This window comes from Bos indicus, chromosome 6 (assembly GCF_029378745.1).
Source record: "Bos indicus isolate NIAB-ARS_2022 breed Sahiwal x Tharparkar chromosome 6, NIAB-ARS_B.indTharparkar_mat_pri_1.0, whole genome shotgun sequence".
Lineage (NCBI taxonomy): Eukaryota > Metazoa > Chordata > Mammalia > Artiodactyla > Bovidae > Bos > Bos indicus.
Window position 1 is genome coordinate 38,058,841 of NC_091765.1, and position 21,605 is coordinate 38,080,445.

The window sequence follows — 21,605 nt, forward strand, 5'->3', positions numbered from 1 at the left end:
CCGCGGGAGTTGTTTGAACGCTTTGGCGGTAACCACGCCCTCGACTGTCTGCCTCCCAGTGGAGATGCGGACGGTGGTCCGTCTGGCCAGTTGTAGGCGAACGTGAACAGGCTTTGTCTCGGCCGGGTACTGGCGCCATGGGGAAGGAGAAGAGACTGCTGCTGATTAAGGAGGCCTTCCAGCTGGCGCAGCAGCCTCACCAGAACCAGGCGAAGCTGGTGGTGGCGCTGAACCGCACCTACGGCTCGGTAAGCGCGGCCGCCCGCGGTCCGGAGCCCCCGCCTCTCCCCTCCCCGGCCTCTCTCCCAGGGGCTTCCCGCTACCCTCCCGACAAATCTCGTCACGACTCTAGGCTCTTCAACCTTTCAGACCCGGTTCGAAGAGGCCTACGGCGTGGACCGTTAATTCTCTGGCGGCGAATCTAAGAGAAATGTTTTCGCGCACCGGGGCGACCTAGTGTAGGGCTGCATCCTGGGTCCTGAACGCGGTGGCTCAACGGTTGTTGTCCTTCTGGTCACCGCCCACATCTAATTACTTAAACCTCGCGCCACAATGAAATTGCATCAAATCACCAATTAGCAAATTAATTGTTAGCACCAGACTCTTCCTAGTCACGTAAATACTGTTTGCTTCCTTTTGAATGAAGCCTTGAGACGAATAGGACAATGGATTTCTGGAAAATAAATTATCTTGAGGTGCTAGAAAAATTATGTCAGTATAATAGGGCTTGAGGATATGAGACAGGATGTGAAAGTTGTTATCGGAAAGGGATTGCTGTGTAATATTAAGGGTAATGGGCTTCCCCTGTGGCTCAGCGGTAAAGAATCCGCCTGCAGTTCAGGAGCCTCAGGAGACGCGGGTTCGATCCCTGAGTCGGGAAGATCCCCTGGAGGAGGGCATGGCATTCTTGCCCTGGTATTCTCCAGTATTCTTGGCCTGGAGAATTCCATGGACAGCGGAACTTGGCAGGCTACAGTCCATAAGGTCGCAAAGAGTCAGACGCAACTGCAGCGACTACTCGCCCACGCACATTAAAGGTAATTTGGTAAAATGCAGCCGCTGTTATTGATTTTGGATTGTTCATAAAGAAGCAGATTTTTACTAAACTGGTACCAAGGCATCATATGGAGAATTAAAGAGTGTTGAAAAAAATATCGAAAGAATTCTTTTCACTGTCAAAATTCACGTTTGTTTTCTTCCTGGGAGAAGTACATTTCTCTAGAGAGAGGTTTGTGCAGATTTATTTCGATGGTTTGGATAAGTGAGAGTTTACTAAATAATGATTTTAGTTTGTGGTAGGGCTGGTGTTTTCAGCGTTTTAGAGTAATGTTGAGAAAAAAGGATTTAATCCATGCAGTTTCTTTTCTCTTTCAGGTGGATGACAAAACAGATTTTCATGAGGAGTTTGTTCATTACCTTAAATATGCTATGGTGGTCTATAAACGAGAACCAGCTGTGGAAAGAGTAATAGAATTTGCCGCAAAGTTTGTTACTTCATTTCACCAATCAGATATGGAAAATGATGAAGAGGAGGAGGAGGATGGTGGCATTTTAAATTATTTGCTTACTTTTCTATTAAAGGTATAGGAAAACTAGAATTTCAGGAGAATAGTATAGAAAATTTTGCTATTTTAAAAGGGCCATAGGAGTTTGTGCATCTTAGGGAATGAAATATCTGATAATTGAGAAATGTAAAGGAAATATTAGAGCTGTCGTTAAGATTAAAATGTGGACTTTTAAAAATAGCTCTGCATTAAATTTTTAATGACCATTCTAAGCCAATTCTTATAAACATTTGTTTTAAATGGGTTCTCTATTTTAGAAGTGAGAGTTCCTACAAAGAGGAATGAATATGCTTTTGTAATTTAGTGAATGCTTTAGACTATGTATATTTTGAGTCTTTGTGGTATGGAATGTGTATTTAGTATGCCTATGGATCAAGGTTTTTTTGCAAGTTAATAATGGTATGTGACTTGGAATAAATTTTGATTTGTTTCTGTTTTAGTCTCATGAAGCAAACAGCAATGCAGTTAGATTTAGAGCGTGCCAGCTCATAAACAAGCTCTTGGGAAATATGCCAGAAAATGCCCAAATTGATGATGATTTGTTTGATAAAATTAATGAAGCCATGCTTATTAGATTGAAAGATAAAGTTCCAAATGTAAGGATACAGGCAGTTCTTGCTCTTTCACGCCTTCAGGATCCCAAAGATGATGAATGCCCAGTGGTTAATGGTATGTATGTATAGCTCCCTAAATCCTTTTTCAGTTTCGTTGATTTTGTTAAATTCTCAGCAGATGAATTTTCTTATTATGACGTATTATGGAAGAGTATAGTTCATATATATGTACACATATATAATATGATTTTGAAACATATATTAGGAAACATCTTAAACTCAAGTAGCCACCATCCAACTTAAAAAAAAAAGAAAAAATATCATCAGTACCTTTGAAGCTTATCTTAGGTCCACTCCAGTTCTGTCACTCTCCCTCTGAATTAATGATTATTTTGAATTTTTGTTTAATTATTCTCTTGCCTTTTGTTTGTTTGAACAGTTATACACGTGTGTGTGTTCTCAGTCACTCAGTAGTGTCTGACTCTTTGAGACCCCATGGACTGTAGCCCACCAGGCTCCTCTGTCCATGGGATTTTTCAGGCAGGAATTCTGGAGTGGGTTGTCATTTCCTCCTCCAGGGGATCTCCTGACCCAGGGATCATCTCCTGACCCAGGGATCATCTCCTGCGTTGGCAGACAGATTGTTTACTACCACCTGGGAAGCCCAACCACATGTATATACCTCTAAATAATGTGAAGTTTTTCTATCATTTTGTATGTTTTATGAATCATACTATATATTTCTGTGCTCTCAACATTATTTCTAACATTCATCCATGTTGATATATTTATTTGCTGACTTATAACATTCTGCTGTATGAGTATAAGACAATTGTTTCTGATATTGATGGACCTTTTAGTTTGCATTTTTTTCCCCTGTTAAAATACAGTGTTGTTGCTATGAACTTTTTTATACATGGGTTCTGGTGCACAATTTTTCTGGGATGTATACCTAAGGGTTGACTTGTTGGTATATGTCATGAGCTTTATTGGATAAGGTGCAGGTATTCTACAAAACAGTTTATCAATTTATATTTCCAATAACTATAAAAGTGTTCATTGAGCCCTATCCTTTCCAATGTTTGGTATTGTCATATTTTTAAATTTCTGTTTATCTGATTATATGTATCATGTCGTTGTTATGCATCTTTTCAATATTTAGCAACCAATTTTATTTCTTCTGTGTAATGCCTGTTAATGTGTTCTGCTCATTTTTCTATTGACTTATCTTATTAATTGGAGTTCTTTATATATTCTGAAGGGAAACCATTGGGTTATATGGATTGTAGATCTTCCTACTTTAGATGGATTATTTCACCACTTCACTATGTCTTTTGTTGGAAAAATTCCTAATGTCAAAATTACCAATCTCTTATGGTTTGTACTTTATTTTATTTAAGAAATCTTTCTTTACCTTGGCTTGTAAAGAGAGTCGTATTCCACTTTTTTATGTATGACTAGGCTTCTTTTGGGAACTCTTCTGATTTGTTTTTCTCTTTGTCTCTGTTACTATCTTTATAATTTTAATAACTCGTGGTAGTTGCTATTTTTTGGTATTAAATGAAGGACATAATAATGTGTAAAATATGTATGTTTAATAGTTAACATATACTTGATGATAAAGCTGAGGAAAATCTAGAGGTAAGTATTTAAATACAGGAAATGAATTTTGTTCAGCAAAACTAGAAGTTCTCTCTTTTTAGGTTTATTAAAAATTAAAACAATGACCTCTTTATAAAAGCCATATTAGTTTAAAATAAACTGCCTTCCAGCTTAGACTTTTTTCTAAATCTTGAGTAGCAAAGACATAATCTGAATGATGGATTTTTCATGGTTTTTAGGATTATTTGTTTTCGGTTTTAGCCTTTATGCCCAGTGTATTGACTGCTTTCTCATTCTGTCCTTTTCAAGGGATGTTGGCAGAAAAGAATCTTCAGCTAAAATTAAATGTGTAAGACTAAAATATAGTATTTTTATCATTATAAAGATTATGAAATATGGGCTATCTTATGACTATGGCTAAATAAATGTTTTGTTGCTGTACTAAAATTATTACTCTATTTTTAGCATATGCTACTTTGATTGAAAATGATTCAAATCCAGAAGTTAGGCGGGCAGTGTTATCATGTATTGCGCCATCAGCAAAGACTTTGCCAAAAATTGTTGGGCGCACCAAGGATGTGAAAGAAACTGTCAGAAAGCTGGCTTATCAGGTAAATAAGTCCACTGTCTTGTGTAGACCTGTTCTTAAAAAGACAAGAAGCCATAATCTTAAAATACCTTTGAAAAATATTTGGCATGTAACAATTTCTTCAATTGAGATTTTTATGGACAGAGTATAAATAATTTAGGTAGAATCCTATCGCATTATTGTGTGGCCGGGTATTAATTTTTTTGGAGATTGTAGATAATTTTCTTAGGTGAAGGAGATATTACTAGTTATAAAATGCATAAATTATATTGAGTTTAATGGCCATTTTTTACTGTCTCTTAAAGGTTTTAGCTGAAAAGGTTCACATGAGAGCTCTGTCCATTGCTCAGAGAGTAATGCTCCTTCAACAAGGTCTCAATGACCGATCAGGTAATTTAAACATCTTTATACATAAAACTTTAGTAGATTTTGAGGTCAAACTAAAAGGTTTAGGAAAGAGTGTCCTATTAATAAATTAGATCAGGTAAATCTATCATTTCCACAGCCTGTCAAAGTTTATCTAGGTGTATTGTATAGAAGACATTTTTCAAGATCTTGGTTCTTAGAAGTAGCTCAGTTTGTTTTTTTCTGTGTTTGGTGTATGGAGAAACTAGAGTTTAAGGCTGTAAAAATAACCTACGTCAGCAGTAGGGCAGAATCTCTTTTTCAGCCCTCTCTCTTAAAAAAAAAATGCTATCTTATCCCTTTTGTGTATATCCTGCTATGAATGTGTTCTGTACATCTAAAACAAGTAGAAATGGTCAGACCAATGTAATTTCCCTGTTTCCCACCTTTTCTCTTTTACAATTGGAGAATTGACTTACCGCAGTGATACGAGGAATGATATATTTTAAATTTCCAAACCCCATGAGAAGTCTCCAATGGCTTAATTTTGCCACAGCAAGAAAACCTGAGTTTGAAGGACTAGTAACTAGGATGACTTTAAAAACTAAGAATAAGGTTTTTCAGTGATATTGCCTGTATGATTCACTACTGCAAATATCAGTTGTATAATACATGAAGTCAGGCAACAAGTGAAATAATAGGTATTATATATAGTCTAACATCTGAAGCCCAATGAACTCAATGAAAGAAGGAATGCAAAAATATTAGGCTGTGGTAGTGGTTATATATTTGGTTCTGATCTTTTCCATTTTCACTTGAAAATGAGGATCATAGTGACTTGTGATATCATTCTTTTAATTTTTTCTTTAGTACGCTTTGTTTTGTCTCTGTCTGGTTTCACTTTTGTAGTAAATATCGACTTAAATGTTAACATTGATCTGATAAAAATTAATTAAAGCACAAAAAATATAGGAGATGGAAGCTAGAGGGGAACTTGGTTCACCTATGTTTCCAATGACTTAACAGATGCTGTGAAACAAGCAATGCAGAAGCATCTTCTCCAAGGCTGGTTACGTTTTACTGAAGGAAATATATTAGAGTTGCTTCATCGATTGGATGTGGAAAATTCTTCTGAAGTAGCAGTCTCTGTTCTCAATGCCTTGTTTTCCATGACTCCTCTTAATGAACTGGCAGAAATCTGTAAAAATAATGACGGCAGGTATATAAAGTTCTCATTATTTGAAATATGATAATTGATGAACTTCTGTACTTAAAAGTAGTCCCTTTTACCATTACTTAAGATTGTATCGGCGTCTTTTACTGAGACCCCTTAGGTTTTCTTTGCTCTGGTGAATGTCTTTTTTCCCTTTTTTTCCTCATTATATAAGAACTCACCACTTAGACTACTTTCCATTTTTTGTTTTGTTTTATTACTTTTATGTTTGCATTAGGCCTACCATGAAAAGTCCAACAGCATGCATCCCTATTATGTTTGCTTATTTGAGTCTTTTTCCTTTTTGTCTAACTATCTTCATTCTTTTTTGTGTGGATAAATTAATGACTTTGCAATTAAAGAGGTGGTGGTTATAAATCAAAGCTGCTTATTCCCAGTTTTCTACTCGTTTCAAATTTTTTTTGTGTTCAAATATTCACTGGATATTAAGATGTCTTATTCTTTGCTTTTTAAATGAAGGAAATTGATTCCAGCAGATACATTAACTCCTGAATTTGCTTTGTATTGGCGTGTCCTTTGTGAACATTTGAAATCAAAAGGAGAAGAAGGTGAAGAATTTTTAGAGCAGATTTTGCCAGAGCCTGTAGTATATGCAGAGTATTTACTGAGGTAAAAGTTTTCCTTCGGTTTGGACTGTGCTTGTGTTGTACTTGTGTTGTTGTGTGTTAACTTTCCAGCCCCCTCCCTCAGAGCCATGCTTGATTAAGAATAAGTTAAAATCCAGTTTTTTTGACAGACAAGGAAAAATAGGTATGCACACTGAAACTCTAGAGAATATCCTGTGCTGCTCAGTATACTAAAAGACCAAAGTCAGTATGTTTTGGGACATTTTCTTAAAATTGTTCAGACGTGATGATGAACACTTTTTGTAAGGTTGACAATGGTGTACTCCCTTTTGAAATTTGTTGGCAAACCTTTTCTAACTGCCAGGTAGTACATCTATTTAGTAAATATTTCTGTGGGCCAGACTGTCTCTCTCACAGTGACTCAATTTGCTGTGACTCTGCAAAAGCAGCCACAAAATATGTTATGAATAGATCTGGCTGTTTTCTGATAAAACTTTCATTAACTTTTATGGACACTAAAATTTGAATTTCATGTAATTTTCACATGTACATATTTTTACTTATGTATTTATATGTATGTCATATAAAGATGTAAAAATCTTAGCTTTCACGCTGTACAAAAACAAGAAACAGGCTGGATATGGTGCATGGGCAAGCAATAGTTTTCCAATTGACTGGGTGGATCCCTGTGGCCTGTTTTAGTATTTATTAAAATTGTCACTGTTTGGCTTTTTGTTTGTTAGAAAGTTTTTTCAAAATATCTTTTATTTATTTGAATTATCCTGATTTCTACTTAGATCACTTTACAATTATACAAGTAAACTTGTATAAGTAAAACATGAATGCATTGTCAAAAATTCAAATACAGAAGTACATAGAATAAATATGTTTCCTCTTATCTCCTAATTCCTCAATCTCCATAGAGTTGATATCTAAACAGTTTGGGGCATACAATTCCAAACCCTCTTTCTCTGCATTTAGAGACACACATTAAATGCATAATTTTAACACTATAACACAGACTATACATATCTTTGCTTTTTTTTCAACTACTGATACATGAGATCATTATATATTGGTAGATGCAAATCTGTCACAGTTTTAACAGCATGTCACTTCATAGTATGGTGGTAATATTTAATTTGCTCTTCTCTTGATGGTTGATGGACATTTAGGATGTTCTCAGTTTTCACTGATAAAGGTGTCTTAAACTTTCTTTACATTTTTATGTTTGTTTGGGATTTTGTAGAGTTGATTCCAAGAGGTGGAATTGCTGGGCCAAAGGTTATATATATATTTTTTTTAATGAATATTGGTGTGTAGATTTTTTAACTTCATGATTTTGGTTCCCTTTTTTTTTTTTTTTGACTGCACCTTGTGGGGATCTGGTTGGATCCACTCCAACCAGGAAGTGGACCTGTGCCCCCTTCAGTGGAAGCAGAGAGTCTTAACCACTGGACCACCAGGAAGTCCTGGTTTTGATGCATTTTTTAAAAAAGCTTTTCATACAGTATGAATTATGGGTGTGAATTCTTTTTTGGGGGGAATATAGAATTATGCTTTTGCTTATGAAAGTGAAAGTGTTAGTCATTCAGTCCTATCTGACTCTTTACAACCCCATGAACTGGAACCCACCAGGCTCCTCTGTCCATGGAATTCTCTAGGCCAGAATACTGGAGTAGGTAGCCATTCCCTTCTCCAGGGGATCTTCTAGACCCAGGGATCGAACCCAGGTCTTCCACATTGCAGGCAGATTCTTTACCATTTGAGCCACCAGGAAAGCTTTTGCTTATAGTGGCTCCACACAGAAGTTAGAGAGCAAAGCTAAGAATGTGTTTGAATTTTGTATGCAAAACATTGAACTTAAAAATATCTTAAATATGAGCCAATATGAAGACTTAGAGCTTGAACTCATAGTAACATGAGAAACGTGGGAATCTGCTTAGAGTTTTAATGGTAATTACTTCAGGCTTTAATTGGAATATTCATTATAATGCAGTTTGGGCCATGTTGAAATGTTCCAAAAAGAAGTGATTTTTTTTTAAACTTTTTATTTTGTATTGGGATATGGATGGTGAAGGACAGGGCAAGCCTGGTGTGCTGCAGTCCATGGGGTTGCAAAGAGTCGGACACAACTGAACAACCGAACAACAACAAACAGCCGATTAATTATGTTGTGATAGCTCAGGTGAACAGCAAAGGGCCAAAAGGAGTGTTTTTAATGCAGTGTTAAATAACACATGTTTACATAAAAGTAATAAATGCTCATAGATTGAGAAAATACAAGAAAGTATGAGGATATGTTAAATATTTAAATAACAGAAAACATCTCAAAGACTGCTTCACAGATTAATTCTTGTGAAGAGTTCAGTTCTTCTGACTTTGAGAGATCAGTGATTTTTATATATCCTTTGTCGCTTTGTAAGTTTTTAATTAATTTACTTGAATCAACTTGTTTTTTTCACTTATGAAAAGATTTAAAGATTATATTTAATTATTGAAATAATACTTAAACAGGATGATTTTCTTTTTGGAGCAATGTCATTAGATAGGAATAGTTTTCTCAGGAACAGAAGCAAAATGAAATGGAAAAGTTGTTTCTTGATCTCAAATTTTCAGGCATTTTGTAACATTTTGTAACAGGAAGAGTCAGTGACTCTGAATGCTAATAGGAAACAATTTCCTGTTAATTGAGGTGTTCACATAAAGAGAGAGATTGGGGCTGTTAAATGAGGCTTATTAAATTTGAGTAAGGAAAAGGGACACATACAGTTTTTAGAAAGCTTAAATATAAATTCTTAGTTTTAGAAAAGACTTTCTTGAGTGGTCTCTTCATTACAATGATTACTTGTAAAAATGATTGAGAATAGATGATTTCATGGTAATTAAAAGCGCTGGGTCCATTTTAAGTTCTATTTATGCAGTTTAGGATTTGTAATTACTAATGAAATAACTACTCTAAATTTATTTTTGAAGATACCCAAAATCTTAATGCTATGATGAAAAAGTAAGGAGGGATCCAAAGTTGAGTGAAGGTTTTTCAGCAACTCTACTGATTTATACATTTTTATAATTATCAGTTTTGTAGCTGTTGCTTAGTTTCCTGCCAGATTCCAAAAGGTGGCTGATAGGTTTGAAGTTCCTAATATCATTGCTGTGGATTGATGAGCTTTTATTTACTCTTGGCTGTAATTTTATGAGTCATTTCATTTATTTGTCATACAGAATTCTGCAGTATCTGTAACTTGATTTTTGTTGACAGTTTAAAATGACACATTTTTCATCTACATTGTTGTTGTTCAGTTGTTTCTGACTCTTTGTGGCCTAATGAGCTGCAGCCCACCAGGCTTCCCGTCCTTCACCATCTTCTGGCACTTGCTCAAACTCAGGTCCACAGAGTCCGTAATGCCATCCAACTATTGTCTTCTGTCGTCCCCTTCTCCTGCCTTCAGTCTTTCCCAGCATCAGGGTCTTTTCTAATGAGTCATTTCATAAATTCCAACCTAATGGCACCTAGTTGTGTAAGTTTAAACTCATAATCTATTTAAACTCTTTCTTTATTTTGCTTTTAAATAGCTTTTTTTGTCCCACAGGAAAAAAAGAACTTCTGGTAAGCTCTTGAATGTTACCTAGGTGCGGGTTGTAAATGACTAATTTAGGCAGTGATAGTAAAAAATTAAAGGGATTCATTCCCTGGTGGCTCAGTGGTTAAGAATCTGCCTGCTAATGCAGAAGCCGCAGGAGATGCACATTTAATCCCTGGGTCAGGAAGTCCCTGGAGGAGGAAATGGCAACCCACTACTCCAGTATTCTTGCTGGGATAATCCCGTATACAGAGGAACCTGGCAGGCTACAGTCCATAGGGTCACAAAGAGTCAGAGACCACTGAGCAACTGAGCACGCACACGCGCGCTCGCGCGCCCGCGCGCGCGCGCGCACACACACACACTAAAAGTAAAAGTGTGGTTGACAGTGCTTGCTTGGTAGCAATTATACTAGAATAAGAACAGTATAGTGGTTAATAGGACCCTAAGCAAGGACTGTAGCCCACCAGGCTCCTCTGTCCATGGAATTCTCCAGTCAAGAATACTGGAATGGATAGCCATTTCCCTCTCTAGGGGATATTCCTGACCCAGGGATCCAACCCAGGTCTCCTGCATTATAGGCAGATTCTTTACCATCTGAACCACCAGGAAGGCCCTCAGGCAAGGTAATACAAATTCATGAAGTTTTTTTCCAGTTTTTTTAAAAGGTCATTGTGTTCATGGGTAACAACATAATTTTTATTTATACTATTATTCTTTTAAACAAAATAATGATTAAGGATGATGAGGGAAGACAGGCTCTTTCTGAATAATTGTATTTTTGAAGAAGAGATTTAGAACTTTCTAATTGAGAATACTAGTGACATTGAAATAATTAGTTATATTAAGAGATATAAATATGTACCTTTTGAAAATTTCCCATAGGAAATGTATTTTTAACGAAAATATATTTCCAGGGTCTTTTGAATCAAGCCAGTAAGTTCATGAAAGTTCATGACAATAACACAGAATTTAGTTTCTAAATCACATTAGTATCACATGGTATAAAATGTCCATATATAGATCTTGGGACTGATAAGGGTATAAAATGATCCTTTTCTCACTTAATGGGGAGCTGTTCAAAGTTTTGTAACAAATTCTACATTTTATTGTGCTTGTTTTAGTTATATTCAAAGCATTCCAGTTGTTACTGAAGAACAGAGAGGTGATTTTTCCTATATTGGCAATTTGATGACAAAAGAATTCATAGGTCAACAGTTAATTCTAATTATCAAGTCTTTGGATACCAATGAAGAAGGAGGAAGGTACATTTAAATGTTAACTCTTGTTCTAATTTGCTCTCCTAATAGTCTTTGTTAAAATACAGTCATATTACCATATGATTAAGTGTATTTAACCTAGGTCTCTAAAATATTATATGAAGTTTTTTCTTTCCTCTTGTATATATAATACATATATGGAGTATATAAGCGAAAATATGTACTGTCTCTGTTTCTCTTCTCTGTTATATATATATGGAAATAAGAGTTTCTAATTCAGTTTCATCAGAATAAACAATAAAGTTGCAGGTTTTTGCTTAAAATTTTCTGTTAGTATTATTAGTCCTCTCTATAATAAATATGGTATAAATTATTTGAATCACATGGTATTTTGTCATTTCATCATGTTGATTTATGAAAGATTATTAGGGTCATTTATCAATTTTTTTTTTCAGAATGTGAATTTTGGCTTAAAGTCTATACATATATTTTTGTACCTAAAGATAAATATAAAAAAGAATTAAGACAAGTTAAGTCTGCAGAATAGGTTGAAATATAATGTGTTTCTCTTTTTGTATTGAAATTAAAATAATTCTTCTTGAATTTAGGAAACGACTACTGGGTATCTTACAGGAGATTCTTACTCTACCTACCACCCCAATATCCCTAATTTCTTTTCTTGTTGAGAGACTGCTCCACATCATTATAGATGATAATAAGAGAATACAAATTGTAAGTAATTTTCTTCATTGGTGATAGAAATAAAAGATTTTGGTCAATAACATTGAGTGTTAATTGTGTTTTCAGTGCTTTTGGCTTTATTTGTCTTTAATTGCTTTTGTTTTAGTTTTGTCTCTGTGAAGCTTTTGAACTTCTTAAAACCCAGTCCCTTTCACACACACGTTTTAAAAAATATTTCTTTTCTTCTCTTACTGTGCCTGTCATTGTGTTGATTCAGTTTGAAATGGAGCAGTTTAGGGAAGGCGTGGCATAGGCATTGGTTGCTAGGTTTGAGAGCCAGCTGAATTTATACATTTGTTGTTGTTCAGTTGCCAAGTTGTTTCCGACTCTTAGTGACCCCATGGACTGCATGCAGCACACCAGGCTTCCCTGTCCCTCACCATCTCCCAGAGTTTGCCCAAATTCATGTCCATTGAATCGGTGATGCATCCAACCATCTCATCCTCTGTCGCCCTCTTCTGTCTTCTATCTTTCCCAGCATCAGCGTCTTTTCCAGTGAGTTGGCTGTTCACATCAGGTGGCCAAAGTTTTGGAGTTTCTGCTTCAGTATCGGTCCTTCCAGAGAGTATTCAGGGTTGATTTCCTTTAAGATGGACTGGTTTGATTTTGATTTCCAAGGACTCTCAAGAGTCTTCTCCAGCACCACAGTTTGAAAGCATCAATTCTTCGGTTCTCTGGCATCTTTATTGTCCAGCTCTTACATCCGCACATGACTACTGGAAAAACCATAGCTTCAACTATATGGACCTTTGTTGGCAAAGTGATGTCTTTGCTTTTTAATAAACTGTCTAGGTTTGTCAAGGCTTTCCCACCAAGTAGTTGTCTTCTAATTTCGTGTCTATAGTCATCATCCCCTGTGATTTTAGAGACCAAGAAAAGGAAATCTGTCACTGCTTCCACCTTTTCCCCTTCTATTAGCCATGAAGTGATGGAACCAGGTGCCATGATCTTATTTTTCTTAATATTGAGTTTTAAGCCAGTTTTTTACTCTCCTCCTTCACCCTCATTAAGAGGCTCTTTAGTTCCTCTTCACTTTGGGTTCATTTCCCATTTTATGCTTGGTAAATAAATATCTTTATTTTTGGTAAAGTGCTTGATAAATAAGTATCTTAAGTATATTTTTTTTAGATAAAATATTTTATTTTTTAAAATTTATATTACTATTTTCAAGTACTGTTATTTTTCTCTGGGGTATTCTAAAAAACAGACTTGTATCATTGATTTTCATAAAATTGTAAATCACAAGTTATTCAAAGGTTGTCTTTTCCAGCCCTTCCTTATACAGATAATATATAAATTCCTTCTACAACATTGCCAATTAGTGGTTATACAGCACCTGTTTAATGTACCTTCATTAGGGATGCAACTTTTTCCTGAATCTGCCAACTCCGGTGCCTAGTGTCTCTGAAAGGAAAGTGTTTAGTTTGCTGTCATTCTGCCTCGTGCACCCAAAGGAAGAATTAACGAGTATTCTTATTTTTGTGTTCCACTCCCATTGTAGCTTAACAAGAGAGGGAGTTGAGGATTAGAGGCAGAAAATTTTAATTTTATGGTACCTAAGATTACAGGCTTTTTTCATTTTTTTTTCTGTTTCTAAGCATTGTATGAAAGAGAATTTATCTTCAGTGTCTATATGCCTATTTACCTTCCCATATTAAGAGTTTTTTAGTCAGATGTATTGTTTGGTCATTTTTTTCTAAAATTGTGTAGGAAATAGAATGTGTGCCATTTTTGCTTATATGTTTTGCTCTATTTTTCAAAAGATTGTGGATACTGTTTGGAGTTTTGTGTAACAGTTGAATGTCATTTTCTGTTGTATAACATATATTAAAACATTTATTCTGAATTATAATTTATCAGGTTACAGAAATTATCTCAGAGATTCGGGCACCCATTGTTACTGTTGCTGTTAATAATGATCCAGCTGATGCAAGAAAGAAAGAGCTTAAGGTAACTCTTCTAAATCAAAGAAATACTTGACTAGAATGTATGTGTGCAAGTCTTTTATTTCTTGTACATTTTCAAAATTTCTCTCACAAAGTTAAATTATAGATTAACTATTAAACTATGAGTATCAAGATGTTATCAGATTATGTGAGTTGAAAGATTTTCCAGTCTGTTTCAGGAAGACTACAACTTTTTCTGTATGTGCCCGACTGATTAAACTTGTAGATGGTTGAGATGTTAATAATGCTGTTTAGTTTGCTACAGATTTTGTATTAATTGTTTTTGTTTGGTGTTTATACAATTTATATCTTTTCTTAGATGGCCGAAATAAAAGTTAAACTTATTGAGGCAAAAGACTCTTTGGAAAATTGCATTACCTTACAGGATTTTCATCGAGCATCAGAATTAAAAGAAGAAATAAAAGCATTAGAGGATGCCAAAATAAACCTTTTGAAAGAGACAGAGCAACATGAAATGAAAGAAGTCCACATAGAGAAGGTATAGATAACTTTTTTACAGTAAATTTCAGTTGCTATTAATTATCATAATTAAACCTTGTTTGCTTAATTTAGCTGCCAGAATATATTCCCTTTGGAAGGATTTTTAACAGTACCATGAAATAATATGAAAATTATATTTTTCTGCCAGTTCCTTTCTGTTTTGGACTTCACAAAGCTTTAATGAACTTTAATTATTATAGCTAGGACTTTATTTGATTTGCTTCCTTGTCATGCTAATCCCTAGGATCTAAAGTCTTTCTTGCTTGCCAAGGAAAATTGCCTTCCAGTGGTTTCCTTCACTTTGTTTTTTGTTTTAGTTTGTCTTGAATGATTTAGAAAAGGAAAATGCATGTTTCCCTTATTTGTGGAAGACTCATGATCTTTCCACTGCTAGGAGAAGAATGTCTATAGTAACAATACTGTTACACATATTATTTTAATTACTCTTTGGTTTTAGAAAAAGCTAAGTAACTTTGTTATTTTAAATGAGATACTATATAAACTAGGTAACTAATAAAAACCTGCTGTATAGCATGGGCAACTCTTCTCAGTACTCTGTAATGGCCTCTGATTATTCTCATGAAGAGAAAGCTGGATAGAGAAGAGTTTGCTGTACAGGGGAGTTTTGTGAGTTATGTCATTGAGTTCTGTAGCCATAGACTTCCCTGCTCTAACACCCCACCTTCCCAATGGATATGCCTGAATTTTATTTTCATGGTTAATAGTTATTTCTTTTGTTTGACAAATTCAATGGGCTTTTAAATTTGAGGAGAAAATTTAAAGCAAAAATTGAAAATGGAAACTGAGAGAAGATATAAACTGCAGATCTGAATTAGAGAAATTTTAACTAAGGTGATCTGTCATGATTAATATTATCTGTTTAACTTTACTTGCTTTGACCATTTCTGTGTTCATTTGTCCTATTTAAGGGTTATGAATCTGCTACAGTATAATCACAGTATAGTGTAATAAATGCTATAGCCAGGTAAGGGTAGGAGAGGCATCTAAACCACATAGTGTGGTGTTGACTTCTCCAGAAGAATAAATGTTTAAACTTGAGATTTGAAAAATAATTTTTAAGCTAGTAGTTACAGGATTCTTTTGTATGTGTGTGTTGTGGGGGCGGGGATTTTCCTGAGTGTGAATTCATTTGATTCTCACTATGACCTAGTGGAATTAGTACAATTATCCTCATTTTATAGAAGGCAAGTAACTTGCCTGAGGTTATATAGATAGTAAATGGTGGAAGCAGGATTCAGACCCAGGCATGTGGCTTTCGTTGTGCTTTTACTGAACTCTATCATCTCTCTGCAATGAGTTAGAGGAATGTTATAGGCAGATGGAGTGACATATGTGAAGGCCCAGAAGTTAAAGAGTACCTGTTATGTTAAAAAAACTTAAGGTCCATGTGACTATAGAATTGACGGGAAGAGGTAAGAGATAAACCTGGGGGAAAAATTAAGGGCCAATTCATGTAAGGCCTTGTATAAGCGATCTTTTAAAAATTGTGCCTTACCCAAAGATCATGTTGTTGTTCAGTTGCTAAATTGTATCCAACTCTTTGCAACCCCATGGACTGCATGCGGCATGCCAGGCTTCCCTGTCCTTCACTATCTCCTGGAGTTTCCTCAAACTCAGTCCATTGAGTTGGTGATGCCATCCAACCATCTCATCCTCTGTCATCCCCTTCTCTTCCTGCCTTCAATCTTTCCCAGCATGAGTCTTTTCCAGTGAGTCAGCTTTTCACATCAGATGGCCAAATATTGGATCTTTAGCTTCAGCATCAGTCCTTCCAAAGAATATTCAGGGTTGATTTCCTTTATGATTGACTGGTTTGATCTCCTTGCAGTCCAAAGGACTCTAAAGAGTAGTCTCCAGCACCACAGTTTGAAAGCATCAATTCTTCAGTGCTCTGCCTTCTTTATGTTCCAACTCTCACATCCATACATGACTATTGGAAAAACCATAGCTCTGACTAGGTGGACCTTTATTGGCAAAGTGACGTTTGCTTTTTAATACACTGTCTAGGTTGGTCATAGCTTTTCATGAAATTAAAAGAAAGTGTCTTTTAATTTAATTTCATGACTGCAGTCACTATTCGCAGTGATTTTGGAGTCCAAGAAAATAGAAGTCTGTCACTGTTTCCATTTTTCCCTCATCTGTTTGCCATGAAGCAATGAGATGGGATGTCATGATCTTTGTTTTTTGAATATTGAGTTTTAAGCCAGCTTTTTCATTCTCCTCTTTCACCTTCATTAAGAGGCTTTTGAGTTCCTCTTCGCTTTCTGCCATTAGGGTGGTATCATGTGTATATCTGAAGTTGTTGATATTTCTCCTGGCAATCTTGATTCCAGCTTCTGCTTCATCTGGCCCAGCATTTCAAAATATGTACTCTGCAATAGAAGTTAAATAAGCAGGGTGACAATATACAGCTTTGATGTACTCCTTTCCCAATTTTGAATCAGTTCATTGTTCCATGTCTGGTTGTAACTGTTGCTTCATGACCTTCATACAGGTTTCTCAGGAGGTAGGTAAGGTGGTCTGGTAGTCCCATCTCTAAGAATTTTCCAGACTTTGTTATACTTCACACAGTCAAAGGCTTTAGCGTAGTCAAATAAGCAGAAGTAGATGTTTTTCCGGAATTCTCTTGCTTTTTCTGTGATCCAGTGGATATTGGCCATTTGATCTCTGATTCTTCTGCCTTTTCTACATCCAGCTTGTACATCTGGAAGTTCTTGGTTCATGTACTGTTGAAGGTTATCTTGAAGGATTTTGAGCATTACCTTGCTACCTTATGAAATGAGCACAATTGTGTGGTAGTTTGAGCATTCTTTGGCAATGCCCTTTTTTGGGATTGGAATGAAAACTGACCTTTTCTAGTTTTGTGGCCACTGCTGAGTTTTCCAGATTTGCTGACATTGGTGCAGCACTTTAACAGTGTGTCATCTTTTAGGATTTTAAATAGCTCAGCTGAAATTCCATCACCTCCACTAGCTTTCCTCATAGTAATGCTTCCTAAGGCCCACTTGACTTCACACTCCAGGATGTTTGGCTCTAGGTGAGTGACCACACCATTGTGGTTATCCCAGTCATTAAGACCTTTTTTGTATAGTTCTGTTTATTCTTGCCACCTCTTCTTAATCTCTTCTGCTTCTGTTATGTCTTTGCCATTTCTGTCCTTTATTGTACCCATCCTTACATGAAATGTTCCCTGGGTATCTCCAGTTTTCTTGAAGAGATTGCTAGTGTTTTCCGTCCTTTTGTTCTGTTCCTTTGCATTGTTCTCTGAACAAGGTTCTTTTATTTCTCCTTGCTATTCTTTGGAACTCTGCATTCAGTTGGGTATGTCTTTCCCTTTCTTTGCCTTTCACTTCTCTCTTCTTTTCTCAGCTATTTGTAAGGCTGCCTCAGACAACCGTTTTGCCTTGTTGCATTTCTTTTTCTTTGGGATGGTTTTTGTCACTGCCTTCTGTACAGTGTTACAAACCTCCACCTATAGTTCTGTAGACACTCTGTATCAGATCTAATCCCTTGAATCTACTTGTCACTTCCACTGTATAATCATAAGAAATTTGATTTAGGTCATACCTGAATGGCCTAGTGGTTTCCCTTACTTTCTTTAATTTAAGTTTGAATTTTGTAATAAGGATCTCATTATCTGAGCTACAGTCAGCTCCCCTGGTCTTGTTTTTGCTGACTGTGTAGAGCTTCTCCATCTTCAGCTGCAAAGAATATTAATCAATCTGATTTTGGTATCAACCATCTGATGATGTCTATATGTAGAGTTGTCTCTTGTGTTTTTGAAAGAGGGTGTTTGCTATGATAGTGCGTTCTCTTGGAAAAACTCTCTTAGCTGTTTCCCTGCTTCATTTTCTAGTCAAAGACCAAACTTGCCTGTTACTCCAGGTACGTCTTGACTTCCTACTTTTGCATTCCAATCCCTTATGAAGAAAAGGACATCTTTTTTTGAGTTCGTTCTAGAACGTCTTGTAGGTCTTCATAGAACCATTCGACTTCAGCTTCTTCAGAGTTAGTGGTTAGGGCATATAGACTTGGATTACTGTGATTTTGAATGGTTTTCGTTGGAAACAAACCAAGATCATTCTGTCATTTTTGAGATTGCACCCAAGTACTGCGTTTCAGATTCTTTTGTTGACTATGAGGGCTTCTCTGTTTCTTCTAAGGGAGTCTTGTCCACAGTAGTGGATACAATGGTCATCTGAATTAAATTCACCCATTCCTGTCCATTTTAGCTCAGTGATTCTTAAAATGTCGATGTTTACTCTTGGCATCTGTTTGACCACATTGACCTTTTAAAGATCATGGTGTAGAACTAAAAATGAGATTTATGTCTCACGAAGATCACTGTTACTCAGGAAATTCATTTCATGCAGACATACTAGTTTGAAGACTTAGAGTAATGTAGTATTGAGATGATTGTGGTCTGAACATGATGATGGGGGATATGGAAAGAAGTCATGGATTTGAAACATATTTTGAAATTAGTAACAGGGAGAGCAGTGAGTCAGGAGTGTATCCTAGGTCTTTTGGTTTGGATGGCTGGGTAGATGGCAGCAGTTTATGGATGTTGCTCGGGAGGAGGGATGTAGGTAATAATTAGTTCCCTTTTGGCCATTTTGAGTTTAAAAAGCCTGTTGGACGTACAAGAGGAAATGTCTTATGGCAGTTTTCTATATGAAAATGAAACTTTAGAAAATAGTTGAACTAGCTCATAAATGGTAAATCATGTGAATGGTTAAAGTTGTTCAGGGAATGTGTATAGAGACATGTCTTAGACAAAAAAACTCTAAGAAAGTAAATATTTGAGAGGTGGGCAGACTATATTCTTACTAACACAGAATATCTTGTGTTTTGTTTTAGAATGATGCTGAAACCCTACAGAAGTGTCTTATTTTATGCTATGAACTATTGAAGCAGATGTCCACTTCAACAGGTATAGGTGCAACCATGGATGGCATCATTGAATCTTTGGTATGTTGAAAGAAATAATGTAGTGGCTGCTTCATATTGTGAGAATTAAATTAAGATAATGCATGTAAAAGACCTGGTATGTAAGTTATAATTCTTTTAGAAAGTTTGAAAAAATTATACTGGCAAGAGATGCAGAATATCTTCATTTTTTGAATAGTAAGGAATACTGAGATACAATAGTAATATTTAAAGTACCAGAATCTTACCGTGTAGAAAGACTGAGAAAGTTACATTGTAAGCCTTGTGAAAGGAATTTGTTTATTACTGCATATTTAAGAGACTTTTTACTAAAGAAACCCTTCATAGGTAATCTCCATTTTACTCAGGAGAGGGATATAAATTCTGCAAGCCTTAGAACAACATTGTCTGATAGAAATATAATGCAAACCACCTGTTAACTTTAAATTTTCTAGTAGCTGCATTTAAAAATTAAAAAGAAACGTGAAATTAATTTTAATATATTTAACTCAATATACCCCAAATATTATAATTTCATCAGTTAGTCGATATAAAAATTATGTTCTTTTCTTCATACTAAGTCTTAAAGCACATCTCAATCTGGACAAATCAAATTTCAAATATTCAGTAGCCACGTGGTTAATGGTGATGGTATTAGACATGCAGCTTTAGAGTATTTTTTTAATATTGCTGCTTATCCATAGCAAATTTTAAATGTATCCAAGCTCTTCCAGGATTTTCCCCAAGGTTTTTTCACTTGGGATTAGTGAAAAACAGCCAACAATTGTGATCTAAAATCTAGTTCCTTGGATTGTCATGAGTTTGTCAATATAGTAAAGAGATCTGATTATTATTTACAACAGTCCAGAGTTGATTAAAACTAGATCTATTAAATCTCCAGAATTTAGTTTTAATTTTAAGGAAGAAGATGTCTCTAGTGAAAAGTGATATTTTAAAATTCTGCTGTGTGCTTTATGTTTGGTTCTGTTGCAGGAGAATGATAAATTATGGTATAATTAACTACACAATTGAAACAATAGTTACAAAGACATATATATGTGTGGGAAAACACATACAATATTGAGAAAATAAAGAATACAAAATTGAATGGTCATAATGATTTTCAATATATAAAAGTAATCTGTCTAAAGATTGGAAGAGTAAGGTATTTAGATACAGGAGTAATAATATTTTAATGGAATTACTGTGCTTTAAAAATGAAAGTGAGTGAATATTAATTTTATAATAAATATAAATAATATTGTTTATTATAGTGTATTATGTACTATACATTCAGTATTGGGGATAGAGTATACATGATTTACAAAACACATGTAGACTGCCCTTGGTAGATCTTTTGGTCAAGTGAGAGGGGACATGAATCAAATAAACAAGTGAAAGCTTATGCCATTGATAATTGCTATGAAGAAAAGCTTTATGGTCATATGTTAACTTAAGATAATGAGTTTCATCTGTTCATGGAGGGTGACCTTGAGGTGATATTTGAGTGGGCACATTAAGTATGTGAAAAAGGAAGGGAAGAATGGTAGATTTACTCTTGTGAATACTGTAGCCACCAGCAACATGTGGATATTAAAAACCTGTGACTGTTAAAAACTATTCTAAATATATATATATTTATAAATGTAAAAATACATTGGGTTTCAAAGACTTAGTACAAGCAACATAAGTTATCTCACTTTTATAAAATATTTTTGAAACCACAGCTAAAAATATTATCTTGATTTTAAAATATTGGTTACATGTGTTGATAATAGTTTATTTATTTTGGAATAAAATGTAATGTGGCTATTAGAAAATTTAAAATGACATATGTGACTTGCATTATGTCCCTAGTGGATAGCACCAATTGGGAGACATTGAAATCAGATCAATTGAATAAACAAGAGCAAGGGATAGTGTGTTATGAGATGATACTGGGAAAGACTACACAATATGGACTACACAAAGAGACACAATACGTCTCTTTGAGCACTAGGAAGCCATTGAATCAGTTTTGTCAGGTGGAGGGAATATAAGGACTATATTTTGCTCTGACTGTATTCTTATGTTTTAGCAATTTACTATTTACTTTTTTGAGTTAATAGACTATATATGGAAATGTAGATCTATGAGGAAAAAGTAGATGTATGAGGTCTTACAGAAATTTTCATTTTGACCACCTTTTTAATATACTGTTTTAAATTT

The 21,605-nt window shown here is 35.2% G+C and overlaps 1 protein-coding gene across 4 annotated transcripts in view; it reads left to right on the plus strand.

Annotated features, from left to right (window-relative positions):
- Positions 1-21,605, plus strand: part of NCAPG (non-SMC condensin I complex subunit G) — a 101,059-nt gene that overhangs the window by 54,233 nt on the left and 25,221 nt on the right. For 2 of the 4 annotated variants that reach the window (XM_070791215.1, XM_019962501.2), the window contains exons 2-12: positions 1,375-1,581; positions 2,006-2,234; positions 4,187-4,332; positions 4,616-4,700; positions 5,682-5,874; positions 6,349-6,498; positions 11,164-11,304; positions 11,868-11,991; positions 13,861-13,950; positions 14,266-14,445; positions 19,329-19,439. In XM_070791215.1, coding sequence (XP_070647316.1) covers positions 1,429-1,581; positions 2,006-2,234; positions 4,187-4,332; positions 4,616-4,700; positions 5,682-5,874; positions 6,349-6,498; positions 11,164-11,304; positions 11,868-11,991; positions 13,861-13,950; positions 14,266-14,445; positions 19,329-19,439 — 1,602 coding nt within the window. In that variant the 5' untranslated portion in view covers positions 1,375-1,428. Of the gene's footprint in view, positions 1-17; positions 249-438; positions 1,038-1,374; positions 1,582-2,005; positions 2,235-4,186; positions 4,333-4,615; positions 4,701-5,681; positions 5,875-6,348; positions 6,499-11,163; positions 11,305-11,867; positions 11,992-13,860; positions 13,951-14,265; positions 14,446-19,328; positions 19,440-21,605 lie in introns of those variants that run through there. The other 2 variants (XM_019962500.2, XM_070791214.1) reach the window with 2 other exon arrangements.